This window comes from Mesocricetus auratus, unplaced genomic scaffold, assembly GCF_017639785.1.
Source record: "Mesocricetus auratus isolate SY011 unplaced genomic scaffold, BCM_Maur_2.0 Super-Scaffold_100004, whole genome shotgun sequence".
Classification (NCBI taxonomy): Eukaryota; Metazoa; Chordata; class Mammalia; order Rodentia; family Cricetidae; genus Mesocricetus; species Mesocricetus auratus.
In genome coordinates this window covers 42,407,823-42,430,581 of record NW_024429189.1, presented here as the reverse complement: position 1 = coordinate 42,430,581, position 22,759 = coordinate 42,407,823, and the positions used below count along the sequence as shown (strand labels likewise).

Here is a 22,759-nt window from a genome sequence, read left to right as displayed (position 1 = left end):
TTCAACTTTTTTTTTTTTTCCTTTTGGTTTTTCGAGACAGGGTTTCTCTGTGGCGTTGGAGGCTGTCCTGGCACTCGCTTGGTAGTCTAGGCTGGTCTCGAACTCACAGAGATCCTCCTGCCTCTGCCTCCCGAGTGCTGGGATTAAAGGCGTGCGCCACCACCGCCCGGCTCATTTTTTCAACTTTTAACAAAGTTTTCTTTATCATTTGCACTAGATGCCTCTAGATTTGTCCCCTCTTGCAACTCCCATCATAAGAAGCAAAATCGAGGAACCTTCTGTTGTGGAAACAACTCACCAGGACAGTCCTTTACCTCACCCCGAGTCTACCACCAGTGATGAAAAGGTTAGAACTATGCAAAAGATTGCCTTTCCAAATATTTAGGTTGCTTTGCATGCCTTTGTTTATTGTTTATGTTTGTGGGTGTGCATGGCATGTGGAGGTCTGAGGACAACTTGTAGGAATCAGTTCTCTTCTTACAGTATGTAGGTCCCAGGGATTAAACTCAGGCTTTCAGGCTTGGTGGTAAGCACCTTTATCCACTGAGCTATCCCACTATTCCCAAACTTGATTATTTTAACCTTTATAAAGCATTAACGTTAAATTTTATATAATTCAGTTTTAGATTTATACACACACACACACACACACACACATAAACCTTTGTGAATACTTACAGGAAATTCCACCTCCATAAATAATTACCTTTATTAAATAATGTAATTTAAAAGAGAGAACTGCAACCCATTTAGAAAATAGGGTGTTATTTTAAGATATGAAAAATCTGTACAACTGAAGTTTTTTGACAGGATGTTCAAGTGTGAGTGATTATTATTCCACAATATATATTTGATATAAAAAATGAATATTTCCTTAAGTAGATTGGTAACTCGGGCTTCCTGGGCTATAGTTATGTGTTGAGTTACATTATGATGTGTACTTCATCACTCTTTCACTTGGAAACCACATAGAATAAGCACATTTCTATAGGAGCACTGTGACTACACATAAAGAGACAGTGGCAGTGTTACTTTTTAAGTTGTCAATGTAAAATCATAATATGAATGGATTTCTACTATGAGAATGTAGTTATGTACCGCTGATAGAGATGTATCCTAAGAAACGTCTCAGTAAGCAGTATTATCTTTCTATCCAAAGCATAGTGTATTTACCCAAATGTAGACTATAGCTTTCTACATACTTAGTATGCTATAGCCTATCATTCCCAAGTTATAAATGTGTACTTTTTGATACTACTATATTGACTATGCAGGTAACTATACTGATATTTGTATTTAAACAAAGAAAAGGCACAATTAAAAATTTAAGATGGTTCAATGAGTTAAACTTGTTCACTAAGCCTGACAGTCTGAATTGTGACCTCCAGAGCCTGCATAAGGACCAGATGCAGGAGCACAAGTACCTGTGATTCCTCCATGCCCTGAAAGGGACATGAGAGGCAGAGATAGGAAAGTCTCTAGAAACTAATAGACCTGCTGCTTAGCGTATACAGTGACAAAGAAACTGTCTCAAACAGATAGAAAGGTGAAGACTCACATCCATAGGTTGTCCTTTGGCCTCTATGTGTGCATGCCTGCACCCCCCCCACAGCTATATACACATATACATACATACATACATACATACATACATACATACATACATACATTCATTCATTCATATATTACAGACATACCACACACACCAGAAAACAATAAAAAAAAAAAACTAAACCACTGGTATAAAAAATTGTAAGTGGTATGCTTTTATATAGGGCACTTATTATGAGTAGAGCTTACATACGGACTGCAATTTACACTGCAAGACTTAAGTGAGGAATGTCAATTGAATGTGAAGTCTAGGGCATTATTTTATGCCAACGTAGGCTTTATAAACACTATATGTAGACTATACTAAATGTATCTTTTTAATTCTTTAATTGAATTAAATGAGAAATTAACCTGGCTTACTGTAATTTTTATAAAGTTCCTTATTTTTTAACTTTTTGACTAGAAACATTTATCTTAAATCACAAACAGATGGTGTGGGCATGCAATAATCCTTTATTTATATCCTTATTCTGTACTGCTCCTTCCCCCAGTACTCAGTTGAAGTCATACTGAGGAGGTACTCTGCCACTGAGCTTCATTCCTAATCCCAGCCTCAGAAATCTTGAAGCTAAGCACATACTCCCTCTAGAGATTTCCCAAAATCATAACTTTTAATGATTATACTTTATCATTATCTTGATATAATTAATTATCCTCTTCTTTCTAAACATATGGTCATTTCTATATTTATTACACTTATTATAGATCCTTAGAACAGTCTCATTTCCCTGCAGAGCATTCCTTCCCCTTTACATTTATCACTTTTCATCTGTGTGGCTACGTTATTATCTTCTAGGGTGCTCCTTCTGCATTCCTTAGTCATCAGTTCCTTTTAGGTAGTACACAATCTTGCTAAGTTGTGTTAAATCAGTTCTGGACTTCTTCTCTGTTTTAATTTTCTTATAGTAATCCCAAATTTATACCTGCCCAGGTATCTCAACGCTGTGTTAGCATCACCTTTGCTGTGTCTAGGGAACAACTTATATGCCTGAAACAAATCCCTTAATTTTTTCTTCAGTTTTCTCTGAGAAAATTTTCTCCAACCAGGTATGGTGACATATCCTTGTAATTCCTGCACTGGGAAGGTAGTGTCAAGAGTATTGCAAGTTCAAGGCTAGCCTGTGCTATAACAAATTTCAGCCATCTTGGGCTCTGTAGCAAGATCCTGCCTCTTCCCTCCTACTCCCTTCCCTTTGCAAGACTACCCCTCCCCCCAAAAAAGAAAATTTTGTATCCATCTTATTTAAGCTAAGCATTTAGTTGTCATCTTCAATTCTTGGTTTTCTGACTTGACTTTGAAACCAATGGCAAATCTTAGTAGATCTGTTTACAAAATAAGTTTGAATCTAACCCTGTTTTGTGTTCAGTCTTAGCTGTCATCTTTCAGTTGTATCACTATCACCCCTACTTCTCTTGCCCCAAGTCCAGTGCTGAGAATCAAGGGCCTCAAGCATGTCCTCTAGACTACTGAACATTACTGATCCCTTTATTTTTCCTGTGAAACACAGGGTTTTATCCATCCTCAGTGAGGTAACCCAAAACCAGAAAGACAACCATAGTATGTACTCACTCATAAATAGATACCAGACATAAAGCAAAAGATACCTAGCCTGCAGTTCATAACCTCAGAGAAGCTTGAGCCCTCTTCCAGAAACAGATGGAAGCAAATGCAGAAATCCACAACTAACCAATGGACCAAGCTTCTGGAGTGAGGGAGGACCAAAAATATGAACAAAGGAGTCAAGACCATGATGGGGAAACCCACAGAAACAGCGGACCCGAGCTAGTGAGAGATCACTGACTCGAATACTACAAATGGGGAATCTGCATAAGACTTAACTAGACCCTCTTAACATAGGTGACAATGGTGTGACTGGGACAATACATGAGGCCACTGGCAGTGGGTCCAAGACCTAACACTAATGCACAAACTGACTTAGTGGAGCCCATTTTATATGGAGAGATTCCTTGCCCAGCCTAGACAACAGGGGTGTGGGGGTGGAGAGGTGCCTCAACGAGATGATGGGACAGACTTAGTTGACTTCCTATGGGAGGCTTTAGCCTATCCGTGGAGCAGATGGGAGGGGGAAATGGAGGGAGTGTGAGGAAAGGAAGGAGGGGGAACTGGGATTGGAATGTAAAAAAGTAATGATGAAAGGGGGTACCCACAGGGTTTGTTTATGGTGCCCAAGCTAGTTTCATATTAATAACCCTCCTGCTTCAACTTCCTAAGTTGCTGGGACTGTATAGGTGCATGGTACCATGCCAGGCTAAATCATGTTTCTAACCTGCTTCTGTATCTGATTCTGGTCTGTTTTCTTTAGTTCTGGGTGAGGGAACTTAAAAATGCATTTGAGTCATTCTTTCCTCAGCTCAAAGTCCTTTAGAGATTTGCTGTTTAAGAGAATTTATACTTGTTCCTTAGGAAAAGTCTCTGATCTCAGCTCATCTACCCATCCATCCTCATTTCATGCTACTTTTTTCATCACATAGTCTAAGGTTTTTCCAGCCTAACATTGCTTCTTTCTCCTTAGCATGTTCTCTTCTTGATTCTTTCAATATCAGATCAGATTTTTTTTTGCAAAAGTTTTTCTTCCCTCAATATTACATAATCCAGTTGTACTTTATCCTTTGCTAAATCTTCCTGCTTACTATGTTACTATTGAACACTTAACTTCTACTGTGGTGGGAAGTTTCCTTGACTATTTTATTCATTGTCACTCTGCTCACAAGTTGAGTTTTAAGTTTTAAATGTGCTGTAGTTATAATGTTACCAATTTCTTCTTCTAAGACTCTTAATAGGAGTGTAGGTAGCAGCATAACGAATTCAAAAGGTAATACACTGTTAAGGAGTTCTGAATAAGGCCCTCATCTCTCCTTTGTAATCTGTAAAACATTTTAAGAATCATCCTTGTATTTGTAAATTCTATTTTCCTTTATTTTGGGAAACTGTCAGTGTAGTACTAATTTTGTGTGATTCACAATGCTAATATTACTTGGTGTTTCAAAGCTAGATGAAAAATTACCTGAAATTAAAAAACATTTCTACTAATTTAAAATGTCTTAAAACCTTTGTTTTTTGTTTGTTTTTCAAGGCAGAGTTTCTCTGTCCTGGAACTCACTATGTACATCAGGCTGGCTTGGAACTCAGAGATCTACCTGCCTTTGCTTCCCAAGTGCTGGGATTAAAGGTGTGTGCCACCACTGCCTGACATCTTAAAACATTCCTAAACACCAAATTTGTTGAAGTCATAATACTACCTTGCTGGATCAGTTTTTGTTTATGCAGTATAATAAGTAAATAGAATAGGGCAATCCCTTCTGGGTTTTGTTTTCTGATTACTACAGTGGGTTGTGTCTGTGTTGCTTACTGAAATACAGAATCATTGCTGAGTAGCCCAGCCTAATTTATTTTAAACTGGCAGGAAGACACATTGAACCAAAAATGCAGGCTTATATTTTAAATTTCGAGAATTGCATTTGAACTTTACAACTGCATCTAAGATATTTTCAATTAACTTTAGATACTAATTTATTTGGAGGATAATTAAGTATTATCTAGTGGTTGCTTTCAGAAATGTGTTACATTCTGTTCACTGAGGTACATGAATTAACTCGCATTTTTAAATACCACCCTTTATTTATCTTAAAATTAAATAGGAAGTACCATTGGCACAAACTGCACAGCCCACATCAGCTATCGTTCGTCCAGCATCATTACAGGTTCCCAATGTGCTGCTCACAAGTTCTGACTCAAGTGTAATTATTCAACAAGCAGTACCTTCACCAACCTCAAGTACTGTAATCACCCAGGCACCATCCTCTAACAGGCCAATTGTGTAAGTGCTTCCAGTCAGTTGCTGACGTACGTGAGTTGTTAGGCTTTCTTACTATGGTTTTTCCTAGGATATTTAATTATTTGAATTATACTGTGAATGGGCATGAGAGTGTGAGTGCGTGCATGCGAGTGAATGAGTGAGTAAGTGATCTGTCTGTCTTGGTTTTTGGAAACTTTTAATATTCTTTTTAAAATAACATTTTCTAACATACTGGAAAGTAAATACCTAAATCTTAGCTAAAGAAAATGAACATAGACTATAAGTTTAAGGTGGTCTTATTTTTATGCTGTTTGACACAAAACATAAAAGTTACTCCATTACAAGATGGCATTTGTCTCAGTTCTTAAAAGTAACTCCCAATGCTTTTCTGATGAGAATTTTTCCTCATTTTGTAAATTGGGAATTGATTTTCCCAGGATCTTTTTTTTTAACCATTCCTACATGATTATGCATTTAAGAGGCAATTAAAAATAACAAAGTTTTGGAATTTGCCTTTTGGAGGTTAGAAAATTTATTTTTAAGTAATAGGAGGAAAAAGACTGTTATTTTCCAGAGGTGGTTGGTGTAGATCTTTACATTTTTCCCTTGTTTTGTTTTTCTTAGTCCCGTACCAGGCCCATTTCCTCTTCTATTACATCTTCCTAATGGACAAACCATGCCCGTTGCTATTCCTGCATCAATTACAAGTTCTAATGTGCATGTTCCAGCTGCAGTCCCAGTAAGTTGGAAAGTTAGACCATTTTAAGTCTTTGTCTCAAAACTGGTCTTGGTAAAATAACCAGAAAATAGAGTTGAACTGCTTGATTGGCTTACTAAATGGAATTTATCAAAATGCTTATTAATGGGTAATATTTATTCATTGGTAATCAACTCTACTGTCCTAGGCAAGCATAATTGGATAGAAAACATTTTTCTGTGCCCCCACACACATATTTTCTGTATTTTGGAGGTACTATTTCTTGATTCAGCTTCTTTCGGTTTGATTAGATTTATGGAATTAAAATATTTTCAATTTCTTATTTTAAGGTATTTTTGTTGGTATGCTGTCAGATAGCTATGGTGTTTATAATTCTAAAAGTTCTTCACAAAATCACACTTGTCCTTCCTGATTACATGAAGTTTATAGAATTCCTTTGATGGCCCAAGCATGTTAGAAGGTCTAAACATTCATATCTAGGCTTGGTAATGATATATTAGTAACCCCAACACTGGCAGAGATAGGAGGGCCAGAAGTTCAAGGCTACACTCAGCTATATAATAAATGCGAAGCCAGTCTGGGGTACTTTGTTCTGAGAAAACCAAAAGAGGTTTTATGAGGGACACATTAAGTATACAAATTTTAGAAGATGTAGAAAAGATGATTATATTGACTTGTCTGGTGAACATTTAAGAACACATTGTTGGAGATCTATGGTTAAGAGCTTGAACTGCTTTTGCAAAGGACCTAAGTTCAATTCTCAGTATCCATTTTGGGTGACTCACAATTGACTATAACTCCAACTCTAGAGGATCAGATCAACAACTTTGGCCTCCATGGGCACCTGCACACAGTGGACATACCCACACACAAATAAACACACATACACATAATTGAAGCACAGTATTTGGAATGATGAAAAATTAGTAGTATTATTTTTCCCATCCTCATATTTCACAAAATAGTTTTATTCATATTTTTCAAATCTTCAACATTTCACATTTTCATCCTGAAAAGCACTTAGATGTCTAGCAAAGTTGTTCAGAACATACTAGTTTCATTTCCCTATATTATTTATGATACATGTTATGAATCTCTTAATAATTTCCTGTAGAGAATACTTCAAGTCTTAATCATTCATATAATTAAACAGGATTTTTCTTTTTTTGTTTGTTTTTTTTTTATTTTATTTTTTTATGGTCTGGGGCCAGTGAAATGGCTCAGTGGATAAAGACATTGCCGCTGAGTTTGAAACCTGTGTTCCAAGGAGAGAACCAACTCCATCAAATTGTCCTCTGGCCTCCATATGTGTGCCATGGCATGCATGTGGGAATATATATACAAAATAAATAAATGTAAATTAAGTTTTATTCTGTTGTTACATGTATACTTAGTGTTGATTCATGTGGTATGATTCTTTACTATGTAGCTTTTTGAGGTTATTTTTAAAAGCCAGCTCTAGCAACATTCTAAAATTTATGGTTTGGATATGCTCTTAGCAATATTAGTAGCATATTAAGTATTAACTTTATCTTAAAATTTTTTTCTTTCCTTTCTTACTTTGAAGCAGGATTCCACTATGTAGCACTGGCTAGTCTGGAACTATGTAGACCAGATTGGCCTTGAAGTCACAGAGATCCACCTGCCTCTGCCACATGAGTGCTGGAATTTTCTTTTAAGTGATCTAAATACCCAAATTATCATTGATTGAGGTAATTCCAAAATGCTTTGTCTTCTTTAAATAGAATCTTGTTACTCAAAATGCATTATTTAAAAGACTTAGTGAAGACTCAGATATAGGCTTGCTTTCTCTTTTTTAAAGATATTTTTGAAGCAAGAAATATTCTTTCATTACATTTAAGATAAAATGGTTATCCTTTTAAATGTGCCTATATTGGAAGCAGCCTACAATGAAAGAATAGATCATCCCTATTCATGTAACAGCTGCTAAAGTGGAAAAACCTGTTATCTGAGAAGTTGTCAGGGACACCAGCGTCTTTGTTATTGTACAGTATATTATAGTAATCTGTCAAAGCACATACATTTTAGTAAATTCATATACTTGTCTTAGTAAATCAAAGTTCATGTTGAAACTATTGTTATTGTCACCCTTTAGACACTCCTTTTAAATGCAAAATTAGAATGTAAGAGATAATGAACAGATTTTTGCACCAATCGTTTTGACTGTTACACGTTTATAAGAAGGAACTGTTAAAGCCAAGCTAACTTACACAGGCCTATGTCACTTAGGAGGCTGAGACAAAAAATATGGAAGTTCAAAGCTAATCTGAACTACAGAGTGAGTTCAAAGCCATCCAAAACAACCTTTTGAAATCCTGTCTCAAAAACCAAAAAGTAAATGGTGGCTAATGATACAGCTTTCAATAAGGCACCTACGTCATATGTACAAGGACTTGGATTTGACTCTTGAGGGTGAAATGGGAGGAGGATACAACCCTTTGACAAAGACTAAAACCTGGGAATTAGTGTTCAGAGAAACTGACAGTTTTGAAAGATAAATAAGGTTATACAGTTCATCACAGTTCAGTGCAGACATGATCAGCTACAGCTAAAGTGTATAATTTTCTGAATCCAAAGGTACAAATTACATAATTGTGTGCAGTGAAAAAATTGTACATTTTGTTTTGTAAATAGTAAGTTGAAGTTATTTTCAATATCTTTTACACAGCTTGTTCGGCCAGTCACCATGGTGCCTAGTGTTCCAGGAATTCCAGGCCCTTCCTCCCCTCAGCCAGTGCAGTCAGAAGCAAAAATGGTAAGCAAGAGTTGTTTGTAGTTTGTTTTGTTTTGTCTTGAACATGTATTGTCTCTCAGTCTCTCTCTCTCTCTCTCTCTCTCTCTGTCTCTGTCTCTCTCTCTCTCTTGCTCTCACTCTCTCCCTCCCTCCCTCCCTTCCTCTCCCTCTCCCCTCCCTCTCTTTCTCCTCTGTCTCTGTCTCTCTCTCTTTCTCTGTCTCCTCCATTAAGACCAGCATTTTATAAAGTTTTGGACCCTATTACACTATGGAAGAACTAGAAATTTTAGAAAGGAAAGCCTCCATTAATGTAGTGATTGACGAATGACACTTTAAATAAAGAGTGAGCTGGGAATAAAATTCTAGTTTTCATCTGTGGCCTTGAACTCCTCCTGGTGGAAGCTCTGAATATTACAGCTAAAATTAAGTAGAAGCTCTGAATGCAGTGCTGTATTAATGTATTAAACAGTTAAATATAGCTTCTCAAAATAGTATGCCAGTTAGAAAACATTTCACATAATTAAAAGAAAAACGCTATTTTTCTTTTGTGCTTTCAACATTAAAAAATTCACATTATTTAAAAAGATGAGCTATAGGTTAGAAATCAGGAGATAGGTTGTGATTTTAGTCCTAACTCTGTATTCTCCATCCTTTGAGTTGCCTCGTATAGACTAGGCAAGTACTTTGCTACTGAACTATCTTTTAGCGCCCTATTTTTTGTTTTATTTTGTGACAGGGTCTCACTAAGTGGCCCAGGCTGACTTTAGCCTCACTCTGTTCCTATGCAGGCTTTGAACTTGGGATCCTCTTGCCTCAACTTCCATACTGCCAGGGTTAGGGGTCTGTACTACTGAGGCCCAGCTTGGCATTCATTATCTGAAATTCAGTTTTCTTAGCTGTAATGTAAAAGGAATAAGTTTCATTCCTGGAGTTTTTCTTAACTCAAATCCCATAAACTGTCTTAACTTTCTTGACAGAGAAATGACGTTTCTCATATTTATCAAAATCAGTGTATTAGCCTGGACTCTCTGTGGTCTATTAATGATACAATGATAATTTTTCTTAACATCAACTAATATATCTTAGTAAGTAATAGATAAGCATTGTTAGATTCTTACTTTGTTTGCGTTTATTCTTTATTAGGCTCCATGGGAATACAAATTTGCACATCTAAGAATGTAACTTGCTATAAGGCTTAGATTTCTTTTATTACTGTCTGTTCATTCAGACAATCAGTCTGAAATTTGCATGTGATGACTTTTGTGTAAGACTTGTATAGCCCCTGGGTAGAGGAAGATTGAGGTTCATAAATGATCTGGTTATGGATCATGGTGAGAGAAGAATACAAAAGCTGAAGGATGGACATTTTCACATTTTTAGCACATCATGTCAATCCCATGAAGATACTTCTTTATTTAATGCCAGAGACTTCGACTGTTATACATTTCTATTTAAGTATGATGTGTTAATGGGGAAAATGGCTTTCATTTGCCACGAGTGCAGCAAATATAAGCTGAGTAGTGTAAGATTGAGAGGAAGGGCCCTGTTGTACATGTGTACGGACATACTTTCACATAATCATTGTAGCTTTTACCCTACAATCCTATTTGAGGAACAGACACTAAGGAAATCCATTTGACTATAAGAACCGTAATTCTAGTGTCTGTTGAAGTTAACAGTAAATCTTTGCGTGAAAAACCTAAAAATAGCCAGCTGGTGGTGATGCAGTCCTTTAATACCAACCCTTGGGAGGCAGAGGCAGCTGAATCTCAGTGAATTCAACGCCAGCGTGGTCTACAAAGCCAGTTCCAGGACAGCCGGGACTCTTACACAGAGAAACCGTAGCTCAAAAAACCAAAAGAAGAAGAAAACCTAAAAATAAAAGTGGGGGGGCAATGATCGATGCTCTCTTAGCCTAAACTCCTGGGGGAGGGCCTAGGCCCTGCCCTGGATGAAATGACAGACTCTAGAGATCCACCATGGAGAGAGCCTCACCCTCCTTGGGGATTGGAGTGGGGATTGGGAGGGGTCTAGGGGGGGAGAGGAGGGGAGGGAGAGGGAGCTAGGATTGACATGTGAAGCAAGTTCTAATTTAAATTAAAAAATTAAAAAAGGGGAGTTAGAAAGACACACTTAAATTTAACAATCCAATTAAATTTCTTATTAGAATTTTGCTAATCCAAAATAGCCATATTTTCATAATTGCTTATTTTAGTTGGAGTAAGTATGCTTCTCTTAATCTTGGTTAAATAAAGACCAAAAATTACTTCTTACATGTGAGCACACACAAAATTTAAGTGGGTATGTGTACCCCTGCATGTATATGTGAAGACCAGAGGAGTCCTGTGTCTCTTTACCTCACTTTTTTAGACAGGAGCACTCACTGAATCTGGAGTTCAGTGTTTGAGCTGGAGTGGCTGGCCAGCAAGCTCCTGGGACCCACCTGTCTCCACAAGCCCCAGCACTGGAGTTCTAGGCCCATGCAAGCACTTTGCCCATTGAACTGTCTCCCTAGTGTCTTCCCCCACTACCCCGCTTTATTTTTTTTTAATATTTATTTTGTTTGAAATTGTGTTTATGCATCTATGTGTGTATTTGTGGGTATGCTCACATAAATGGAAGTGCCTATGGAGGTATATAAAAGTGAACAGGATAATGTAATAGACTACCATGTACTGACCACCCAGCTCCATTTATTAATAATTAATATACTGTCATTTAGGGTTTGCCTTTACCTGACCTCCATTTAATGGTTTCATAGATTTTAATGTAAATTTTATATATATTGAAATGAGTTGATTTTAACAGCAAAGTTCTGGGAAATATGTAATTCCATGTGATGCATGCTGTTATTATCATATAGACCATTAACATATACCAGAAAGTTTCTCTAATAAAAACTTTGGCACCATAACTTACAATTTAGTATAAATAGACCCATATTCTGTTTTGTGTGTATGCCCCTGATATTTATCCATGTTGTTAAATATATCGTAACCTACTTCATTTTATTGCAGAGTAGCATTTCATTTTGTGTGTGTACCACAATTTTTTTTTGTCCACTTTTCTCAGTGATGGAAACTTACTTACCAGCATTGTGCTATTGTGAATAAAGCCACCATACACATTTTATTGTTTTCTTGTCTTATAATGTCTCTACAGTTAGAGACTGAATCCAGAGTCTCACAAATGCTCAGTGAGGTTACTCACTGCTTCTGAGCTACACTCAGGTCCAGCTACCACTCTCATTCTTTTTTTTTAAAAGATTTTATTTATTTATTAATATGTATACAATGTTCTGCCTGCACGCCAGAAGAGGGCACCAGATCTCATTACAGATGGTTGTGAGCCACCATATGGTTGCTGGGAATTGAACTCAGGACCTCTGGAAGAGCAGCCAGTGCTCTTAACCTCTGAGCCATCTCTCCAGCCCTACCACACTCATTCTTATGTGTCTCTTTGTGGACATGATTACTAGTATTTTGTTGAACAAATACCTAAAGAACACAGCTGCTAAATCGGATATACATATAACCTTTTATTTTTTCATGTAGCCCAGGCTGCCCTCAAACTTACTATGTAGTTAAGGGTGACTTGAATTTCTAATCCTTCTGCTTCCACCACCTAAGTACAGGCATGTGCTTTGTACAGTGTCTGGAATCAAACCTAAAACTTTGTGCATGTTAGGGAAGCACTCTACTAACTGAGCTACATCCCATCAGTTATTAAATGTTTTTCACTTAATCTGCAGCTTGATTTATTTCTATTTATTTATTTATTTATGAGGCAAGTTCTTGCCCTATAACCAAGACTGGCCTAAAACTCAAATTGACTCAAAGTGCTGGAATTACAGTGTGAAGTCACCATGCTCAGTTTACTTTTACTTTTCTTAAGGCTATATTTGTAGTCTTAAGTTTTAAATTTATCTTTTTCCTAAACTTTTAACTCCTTTTTCTTTTTTTAAAATTTATTTATTATGTATACATGCCGGCATGTATGCCTAAATGCCAGAAGAGGGCATCAGATCTTGTTATAGTTGGTTGTGAGCCACCATGTGGTTGCTGGGAATTGAACTCAGGACCTCTGGAAGAGCAGCCAGTGCTCTTAACTGCTGAGCCATCTCTCCAGACCCCATCTTTTAGCTTCTTACAGTAGAAGCCTATGTCATTTATTGAAATTTTTTTTGCTTTCCATTGTAGGCATTTATGCCTATAAATTTTCTTGTATTCACCAGTTTTCATATACTGCATTTTCATTATGATGAATCTTCCCCTATGACTTCTTTGGCAGGTGGATTATTTAGAAATGTATTGTATAGTTTTCTCATATTTGGGGACCATTCCACTTACTTGTTTCTTACAGATTTCTGTTTTAATCATGTGAGAACTTACCATCTCTGGTCATCTTCAAACATTTGACTTACAGCTATTTCTGTCCCTTACTATTTGTTTAACAATCATTTCGTGGATACTTAGGCATTCACCAAGCAAGATAGTCAAAACTGAGATTTTTCTTGGATACATTTCTAGTAATCATGAGACAGTCTAAAGTTCTGTCTCTGGAATGGAATTATTGATTTGTTTTCAACACCCCAAGTATTAGGATTATATCCTATGAATGTGATATTTGGGTTTTGTTATGTTGATGCCATTTATGATGATATTTGTGTACAAACATTATAATTCAGGGATGACTTTTAAAAACAGTTTACACTGAAACACAATAAAACTTTACATGTACTAAAGTTACAGATTTGAGAACAGTTCTGAAAGTTCTCAAAGCAACTTCCAAACACAGAAATATGACTGATTTTTAAAGGCTTAAGATGTAATTAATTTAAAACATGTTGTACTCCTTCTATAAACTCAGTCTACCTTTCTTTAGTTTCCTAAGAAACTCTCCTAAGTTCTCAAATAGCTGCTAACATAAGTCTTCATGTTTCTTAAATATCCTTATATTATTTAAAAACTTTTTTTAGCAAGTCTTTTTTTTGGGGGGGGGGGTTCAAGACAGGGTTTCTCTGTATTGCTTTGGAGTCTGTCCTGGAACTCACTTTGTAGACCAGGCTGGCCTTGAACTCACAGAGATCCAGTTGCCTCTTATTTAAAAGCTCCTTAAAGTTGTCTTGATGATTACAATAAAATTGTATAGCTAAATCAGTCTGTACATCTAAACATTTTAACTGAAATCCAAGAGTACACAAAAATCATGGCACTGGTCTTTGGACCCAGAATTGAGAGGCTAACTCATAAGAATTGTGCGTTTGAGGCTAACTGGGCAACTTAACAAGACTCTGTCACCAAAAACAAACAAAGAGAGGGACAGGGGCGGGGGAATCTAAGGATAGCGTGGTCCTAAATATAACACACTCCTTTAGACATTATCAAATAAATGATTTCCTGCATCAGAGGTAGAACTCCACATCTGTGCTTCCCAAATGTATGAGTTCCCACTCGCATGCTTTCAATTATCTGAAGATCTTTTTTCAAGATTTATTTATTCATATTTTATGTGTATAAGTGTTTTTTTTTTTGCTGAGTGTATGTTAATGTATCACATATGTAAAAAGAGGCCATGGGATCCTCTGTAACTGGAGTTACAGACAGTTGTGAACCACTCTGGGAACTGAATTCTGTTCCTCTAGAAGAACATTCATCCGGTGCTCTTAGCTGCTGAGCCATCTCTCCAGACCCATTTCTGAACATTTTAAAGCATCCTGTTTGAGTTACGTATCTCTTAAACTCTTATTTTACTGTTTTGGTTTTAATCTGTTCTCATCTGAAGATGGCCTCAGATGCTCTAACTTCCTTCCTAATTTAAGATACCCACTGCCTACAGGTAGACAGTATATGTTTGTGTCTACTACACATACACAATTTAGATATTTTCGTTTTCTGCTAAAACTTACAGCTCAAGCTTTAAAAACATTTTAAGAAACTTTCAAGTCTTTAGGAAACTAAGAATGTGATACAGAAATAAATAGAAACTCACAAATATCTAAGTTTATCTGATACTTTAGCACTATAGAAAAATTCCTAGTCTTTGTGATTTCTACAAAATTACACTAGATCTCATAAAATTTGGGCTTAAAGGATTTGTCATTAATCATACAAACCATAGACTATTTATTTTGGTTCCTTTGAGACAGGGTTTCTCTGTGTAGCCCTGCCTATCCTGGAACTCATTCTGTAGACCAGGCTGTTCTCCAACTCACGGAGATCTGCCTGCCTCTGCCTCCTGAGTGCTAGGATTAAAGGTGTGCGCCACCACTGCCCAGATAGATATTTATTTTTTATATTACTCTTTTAATATTGTAACTTTACTGAATGATTATAATTTAAAAAGCAAAAGTCACTCCTTTGAATAAGATGTTAATCACCTTGGAGTTTTGTTTCAGGCTTAGTAAGGTGAATTCCTCCAAAGTGACTTCTTTAAGACCTGTGTGATAAACCAAGAAAAATCTTAGCACACAGTGGGTAGCCAGTAGTTTTTCCTGCAGGGGGTTTCTACTAAAAGCTGACAGAGGGCATCTTGGCAAATGTTCAGAAACCTACATTAACTTAGCTGGGCCCTGCATGGAGCCTCATGTTCAGCAGAATTCTTCTGACCTGTCTCTGCGTGCCGAGCTAATCAGCAAACACCTAATGAGCCCACACCAAAGAAACAGACCCTCTCCCAACCGACTTCATTTTCATATGTTCTCTAGGGGTGGAAAGACAAGACTTCATGAGGACTGATAATACTGCAAAGACCACAATAATGATAATTAACTTGCTGAATTTAGAAGATTATGCTGTTAATTAGTTGCAAAATAAAGATAAGTACTACAGCAGCAGATGGTAGGATAACACCCAGGAGAAGGAGGGTTATCACTCTGATGAGCTGCTGTGGCACGCGTGAAATATGGATCTGACTTGCTCATAAATTGCTCCTAGAGCACATTATCTTTTTCTTTGAACTATGATGGAGTAATTTATTTCTTCCAAATTCTGACAGATGTTATAAACATTTATTTTCAGGTGCTGTATAAAAACATAGAACATAAGTAATTTTTAAGCAAACTTCTGAAGAATGCGTGTATCAGATGGGTCAGCACAATAAACTTCATCCTTAACTGGCATAATCTGTCTCTCAGAAAAAAAAAAGTCAGTATAGCAGTTGAAGTTTATACCTTTAAATATTAACTCTAAACACAAACACGTGTGTCTGCTTCTTAGAAATGGGCTTTATTCTTTGAAAAAGTGCCATACCTTTACCTTAAAAATAAGACTATGTCCTGGCTTTATTGCACATGTTAGGGATTATAGACCCTTTATAAAATGTTCAACCTTAATTTCTCTAGATACTTGGTTTTTATTTGCTTAATATCAAACTTCTCTGTTGAGAGAAATATTGATCTTAGTATGGACTCAACAAATATATGATACTTAATCGATTGCAAATGTACTTAGAATACTTACTACTAAGCTAAAACTCTTACTATTGCAAAGCTCTTGTATAAAATATTGAATTGCCTGTCAACAGAATTTCTCCTTTTATCTCTATTCTAATTCATTCTGTGATTTTGAGAAGAAACTTCAGTCTCCAGGGAGTTTCTTCACTTGTAACATGGTGATTGATTTCTATATCTCTGCCAGTTCCAAAGGTCAATTTGTAAAACAAATGTCCATTATATTTAGATTTGCATTAACTCTTTTAGCAAAGGTATTTGACCTTTAAAATATCATAAAAATGAGTATGAGTGAATTATGGATATCTTTGTATGAGTTGTGTAAAAGTTTACTGATTTTATATATATATATTTTAGTATACATGCACTTATAATTTTTTAAATTGGTAATTCAGAGCAATGCCAATTAACCCTTAAAATCTCTCTCTCGTAGTTTATACCCAGTGGCACACTTTATAACCCTGAGCCATTGTAATCAATGTCACAGCATGGAACAAACATTAGTGCTTCCTCACTGGATGAGTACTATGTACCCTAGGGCAGTCAAGGAAGGATAATGAATGAATACTGATACTGTTGTAAGTGCTCTATACGGTAGTAACTTGCCCTACTAAAGATTATTCAAGAGAGTGATGTTTATGTACTTCAGACTCCCCTATGTGTAGTTACTGTACTTCATTAATTCTGAGTTAAGCTCTCAACTATAAAACTTTAAATGCTTTTTAATTCTATGATTTTTTTTACCTAAGAACTTAAAAATGGTTTGCCTTCACAAAATTTACTAAGCTCAACCACTGAATACATTGTACATTTCTTATCCAGAAATGAAGCCCCAATGCAAATTAGGTATTATTCTTTGTATTTTGATGTCTGACATTTCTGATGGTGAAAGACATAAATCTGAAGATTGGCTACCACTCCAGATAGTTGACTACTTCATTTTAATCCAGTCAGCATGATCCTGTTATTAGTCTTACTTTTGTGTATTTGTTACTAAAGTTATTTGTAATTGCTTAAAAAAAAAAAAAAGAAATGAACCAGTGATCACATCTGGATTCTGTGGTCTTGCTCATCATTTATGTATAGGCTGTTGGGCCACACCAGTGCTTCAGATGATCCCCAAGGACATTTGGAAAATAAAAATTGTTTAAAAATTCTCCAATTTTTGCCCCTGTGCTGAGAACCTGAAGATTCTATAGCTCTTTTGAAGAAGGAAATCTGGAGAGCTCGGTGGATAAAGGCACCTGATACTAAGCCTGACCACCTGAGTTTGATTCCAAGGCCCCACCTGCTGGAAGGAGCTAGCCACTTACTACCAGTTGTCCTCTGACCTCTGCCTGTGCTCCCATATGTGCAAGCGCTTACACACAAAACCTGCATTTGTTAAGTAGGAAAGAGATAAGGAAACAATATTTGAGAAATACCTGTATAGGTCAGATAGTTTTGTATGTTATGTTTAATTTTCACTTCAAGTCCTACAAGCAAATTATCATTAATTTCTAAATGAAAACACTAAGTGTTGAAGATTGGTGATTTGTTCAGTTGTAGTCTGAGAAAGTTAAGTCTAAAGTTGTATAAGGCTTAGCAATGTGTGCTGACCAATGAAGTTGCTAGAACCTTGCAAACATTGTGCCTTTTTCATAAAATCAGCCAGAAAGGAAAAAGAAACACACCTGATCTGGGTAACGTGGTTTAGCAGTTGGCAATGTTAGTGTTTGTCATTCTCATTTATTTGAATAATTAAATCATGTAGTCTCAGATGTTCTTTTTTGTTCTGTGTTTTAAGTAGTTCTAGGACATTGTATACAACAGGGTACCCTGGAAACTCTGTACTTTGAAAATTGGTCTGTTCAGATCTAGTATTTGAACTAACTTACTTGCTGTATGACCTTGACTAAAATGATGGTTGGTTATCTAATCTATAAAGGAGGACTAGTTTCCAATTAAAAACATATTGGGAACTACTGATCATAAAATAGCACGGATGAATCTCCAGTGTGCTTTACAGAGACAAGAAGCAGATTTAAGGGGTGATGCACTGGGTGCAGCTTTTTGCTGTGGTAGTCTAGATAACACAGAGCACCCAGTATCAAAAAGCAGATTCATGGGGGGTGGAGGATGGGGATATGGCTCAGTGTTTAAGACCACTTGCTGTTCTTCTAAAGGACCTGAGTTCAATTCTTAGCCCCCACATGACAGCTAACAACTGTCTGTAATTCCAATTCCCTCTTGTAGCCTCAACTGGCATCAGGCATGCATGTGGTACACAGATACACATTCAAGTAAAACATACCTATACGTGCAGGCATACGTATAAAATAAAAATAAATATTTTAAAAAGCAGATTATTGCCGGGCGTTGGTGGCACATGCCTTTAATCCCAGCACTTGGGAGGCAGAGGCAGGCAGATCTCTGTGAGTTTGAGGACAGCCTGGTCTACAGAGTGAGTTCCAGGACAGCCTCCAAAATAATACAGACAATTCCTGTCTTGAAAAAACCAACCCCCCCCCAAAAACCAAAAAAAAACAAACAAACAAACAAAAAAACCCAGGTTATTAGCACTTCCCAGGGGCAGGGATGGAAGTGCTGTGACAAGAGGCAATAGGGTTCGTGTTGACAAGAAAGAACTGTTCCAGAATAAATGCTGCTTTAAGCTCTCAGAACTGAATAACACAATGAGTAAATCACTGCACATAACATACTCTCAGTGAAACTTTCAGCTACTGACTTCATTTTAAAAACATACCCCTAATGTAAAAGGACTGACAGAAAGGAAATGCCCACTAATACACAGATATAATCATGATCTTGTGTGAATTTTGATGACATTTTATGAAGCAACTGTGCTTGGTTCCTCAGAGGAAGCAGGGTTAGGGTTAGAGTTGTATCTTTATAAAGAAATGCATCAGCTACATCTAAGGCATCATTCTAACACTGGATCTGTCATACTGTCAAAGTTTATGAGGTCTGATTCAGTTACTGGCAAAATATAAAGTAAAACAAATAGATCTTCCAGGGCCGGGGAGATGGCTTAGTGCTTAAAACACCCACTTCTCTTGCAGTGGACCTGGATTGGTTTCTTTTACCCACATGGTTGCTGATAGTCACCTGTAACTTCATTCCCAAGGATCCAATGTCCTCTCTGTCCTTCATGGGTACTTGCACACAACACAGTGCACATACATACACGCAGGCACTTTCACATACTCATAAGTAAATCTTAAAGTGGTGAGGGAGTGTTCTTCATACTAGGAAAGAAAAGGACCATAGAGTTAAATTTCAAATTCTTCAGCATGACAGATTCTCATAGGGGCCTAAACGCAACACTAGATTGTAGAGATGGCTCATCAGGTAAAAGTGCTTTCAACCCTGGGATCCATGGTAGGAGGAGAGAACCTGCTCCTAAAAGATTATCCCGTGTGTGACATGTGTACATACACATAAATAATTAGAATATGTTTAAAACGCTGCATCTGGTCATCATCCTAGTAAATATTGAAAACCTGAAAGAGATTAAATAGACCTGTCTGGAAAAGAAGAGTATTAAATCTTAGAATGTGGGCAAAGGCTGATAAGGGTATGGGCATAGGGTGGAAGAGGTTAGGTGAAAACCTACAAATAGTTTTACTTTTTGTTTTTCTCTTTTTCTTTTTCTATTAGTTTAACAATACTGGATACAGTGTTTTCTTGTTTTGAGTCTTCTCAGAATAAAGTCCAATAATGTATAAAATCTGATAGTTGTGCTAGATGAAGCTTTCCAAAGCCCAAGTTTGTCATGTTATAACCCAGTGAAATGAAATAAATGAAAGCAAATTTTAAAGCCAAGTATATTCATGTGCTCCTTGGCAAACACAGTCTTTTTACTTTTTAGTTAGTTATGGAGTATGTTGAGAGTTAGATATGCATGTAACACAGGAACCATTTTTTAAAATAGTGTTTGCATTTCAGAGATTAAAAGCGGCTTTGACACAGCAACATCCTCCAGTTGCGAACGGTGACACTGTAAAAGGCCATAGCAGTGGATTGGTTAGGACTCAGTCGGAAGACTCCCGTCAGCAGTCCTTACAGCAGCCAGCCACCTCCACTACAGAAACTCCGGTATGTGTGTTTCTGGTTATCCTTAAAAAGAAAAATACAGTACAGCTTATGTGACTTCCTTATATACTTATAGTCTGTAAGCATATGAATATAATGGAACCATCTTAACTCGATGTTTGTTTTATGCTGATAGAGATTGAACCCGGCACTTCAAACTTGCTAATTTCCCTTCTTCTGAGCTATATCACCAACCCCAAACACTGTATAAATTTTTAGTATTAGGTATTTGAACAAAGGAATGAATGTTTTTTTTTTATATCTTAAGGGTAGATAGAGTAAGAAATAGTTTGTTATTTGCCTATTTTGTGCTTATTATGTTGCTAAATTCACCTTCTATTTGATCACTATTTTAAAATATTCTTAATAATAGGTAAAATAATTTTTCAAGTTTCTCCTTTTGATTACATGCTGGTAGTCCGAAGTTCTCTTTCCTCGGCTTTGTTTCCAAGAGTTTGTTTCCTGTCTCCCACGGTGCCATATTTTGTGGCACAATTTGGGATTTGTAAGAGACTATGAAGACTGTTAACACTGGACAGACCTATGTACTACACAGTGTGGTTAGTAACTGAAGATTTATGTCCTGAGCTGATAACCAGGCTGACTAATAATGAAGATCAAGGCCCTGTGGACTTCTCCTTTCCTGGAAAATAAGTATTATTATAAAAATAACTATTTATTTTAGTAAAGCTGGCATATTTAATAAATTTTGTCATACTTATAGTGAGTAGTTTTTAAAGGGTTAATGGATATAAAATCAGTTTTAAAAAAGTTACAAAAATAGTTTATCAATGCAGTTTTTCTTTATTGAAAAAATATATATTGATTATGGTTTCCCCTCTACCTACTACTCCTTCCAATTCCTCCCCACCTCCTCTAACATTTGGATCCATACCTTTTCTTTCTTTCATTAGAAAACACACAGTTTTGAGTCTAGCATGGTCTACAGAACAAGTTCCAGGACTACACAGAGAAACCCTATCTTGAAAAAAACAACCCCAGGGGGAAAAAATGGAAGGAAGAAAACAGGCATCTAAGAAATAATAATTATAATAATAAGATAAATCAAAAACAGACAAGGCGCCGGGTGTTGGTGGCGCAAGCCTTTAATCCCAGCACTCGGGAGGCAGAGGCGGGCAGATCTCTGTGAGTTCGAGGCCAGCCTGGTTTACAGAGCAAGTTCGAGGACAGCCTTCAAAACAATACAGAGAGACCCTGTCTTGAAAAACCAAAAAGAAAAAACAGACAAATCAGAGTAGGACCAAGAAACACGTGTAGACACAGAGACACATACATTCACATACACAGGAATCCCATAAGAACCCAAAGCTAAAAGTCATAATATACACATATTATGTAAGGTAAAAGTAAAATGGATTCTCTGACTTAACATTATGAGACAAAGATCCTCCGAAGACGCCATTGAGTTTGTTTTGTGTTGGCCATCTACTCAGGCATGTAGTCTACCTCTGGGAGTGCTTTGTTTCCCCAGTGAGACTCCATTGAGGAAAATTAATTTTTATTTTGCAAATGGTTATCAATTAAGGATAGCTTCTAGGTTAGGCATGGGGGTGTGTCTACTTCTCCTTTCATCTCTAAGACTCCATCTGGTGCAGACCCGGCAAGTCCTATGCATGCCTGTTGTCTGGCTGTGGGTCTCTGTATCTGTGCCTGTCTGCAAGGCACAGATCTATGAGGATAATGGGATGTTGTTAGTCATTTTTATTGCTATGTTCCTTTAGCAAGACAGTAAAAAACCACACATACTTTAAGGAAGACATTCACTGTACCTTGCATTGAATATTTTGCTATCACATAGCTTAGTTATTTAAAAGGAATTCAGTCACAGGATGATTTTCATGTTGTTCCAGAGTACTGATGTCATCAAGTCTTATAGCATGAAGTTAGCAGCACTCTCACTTTTATACTGTGGCTTGCTGTGTTAATTTACTCCCGACACAATAATGTCACAATATTCACTTCATGTTGTCACAGGCTTCTCCAGCTCACACAACTCCACAGACCCAAAATACAAGTGGCCGTCGAAGGAGAGCAGCTAATGAAGATCCTGATGAGAAAAGGAGAAAGTTTCTAGAACGAAACAGAGCAGCAGCTTCAAGATGCCGACAAAAAAGGAAAGTCTGGGTTCAGTCATTAGAGAAGAAAGCAGAAGACTTGAGTTCACTAAATGGCCAGCTGCAGGTATGAGGCATAAATACTTGTGCTTATTAGTTAGGAACATTGTTTCAATCCTTCAAATATTTTAGGGCATGACGTATGCTGCATATACGTGGGCTTTGTAGTAAACCATG

At 36.8% G+C, this 22,759-nt stretch overlaps 1 protein-coding gene across 4 annotated transcripts in view; it reads left to right on the top strand.

Moving 5' to 3' along the window:
* The window catches only part of Atf2 (activating transcription factor 2), a 76,484-nt gene that overhangs the window by 42,143 nt on the left and 11,582 nt on the right, over positions 1 to 22,759 (top strand). For 2 of the 4 annotated variants that reach the window (XR_005877205.1, XM_040745606.1), the window contains exons 7-12: positions 218 to 346; positions 5,272 to 5,450; positions 6,054 to 6,168; positions 8,837 to 8,923; positions 20,301 to 20,450; positions 22,443 to 22,649. Coding sequence is in view for 3 of the 4 variants with exons in the window: in XM_040745606.1 (XP_040601540.1) it covers positions 218 to 346; positions 5,272 to 5,450; positions 6,054 to 6,168; positions 8,837 to 8,923; positions 20,301 to 20,450; positions 22,443 to 22,649 (867 nt within the window). In the remaining variant the exon portion in view is untranslated. Of the gene's footprint in view, positions 1 to 217; positions 347 to 5,271; positions 5,451 to 6,053; positions 6,169 to 7,756; positions 7,860 to 8,836; positions 8,924 to 20,300; positions 20,451 to 22,442; positions 22,650 to 22,759 lie in introns of those variants that run through there. The other 2 variants (XM_040745607.1, XM_040745608.1) reach the window with 2 other exon arrangements.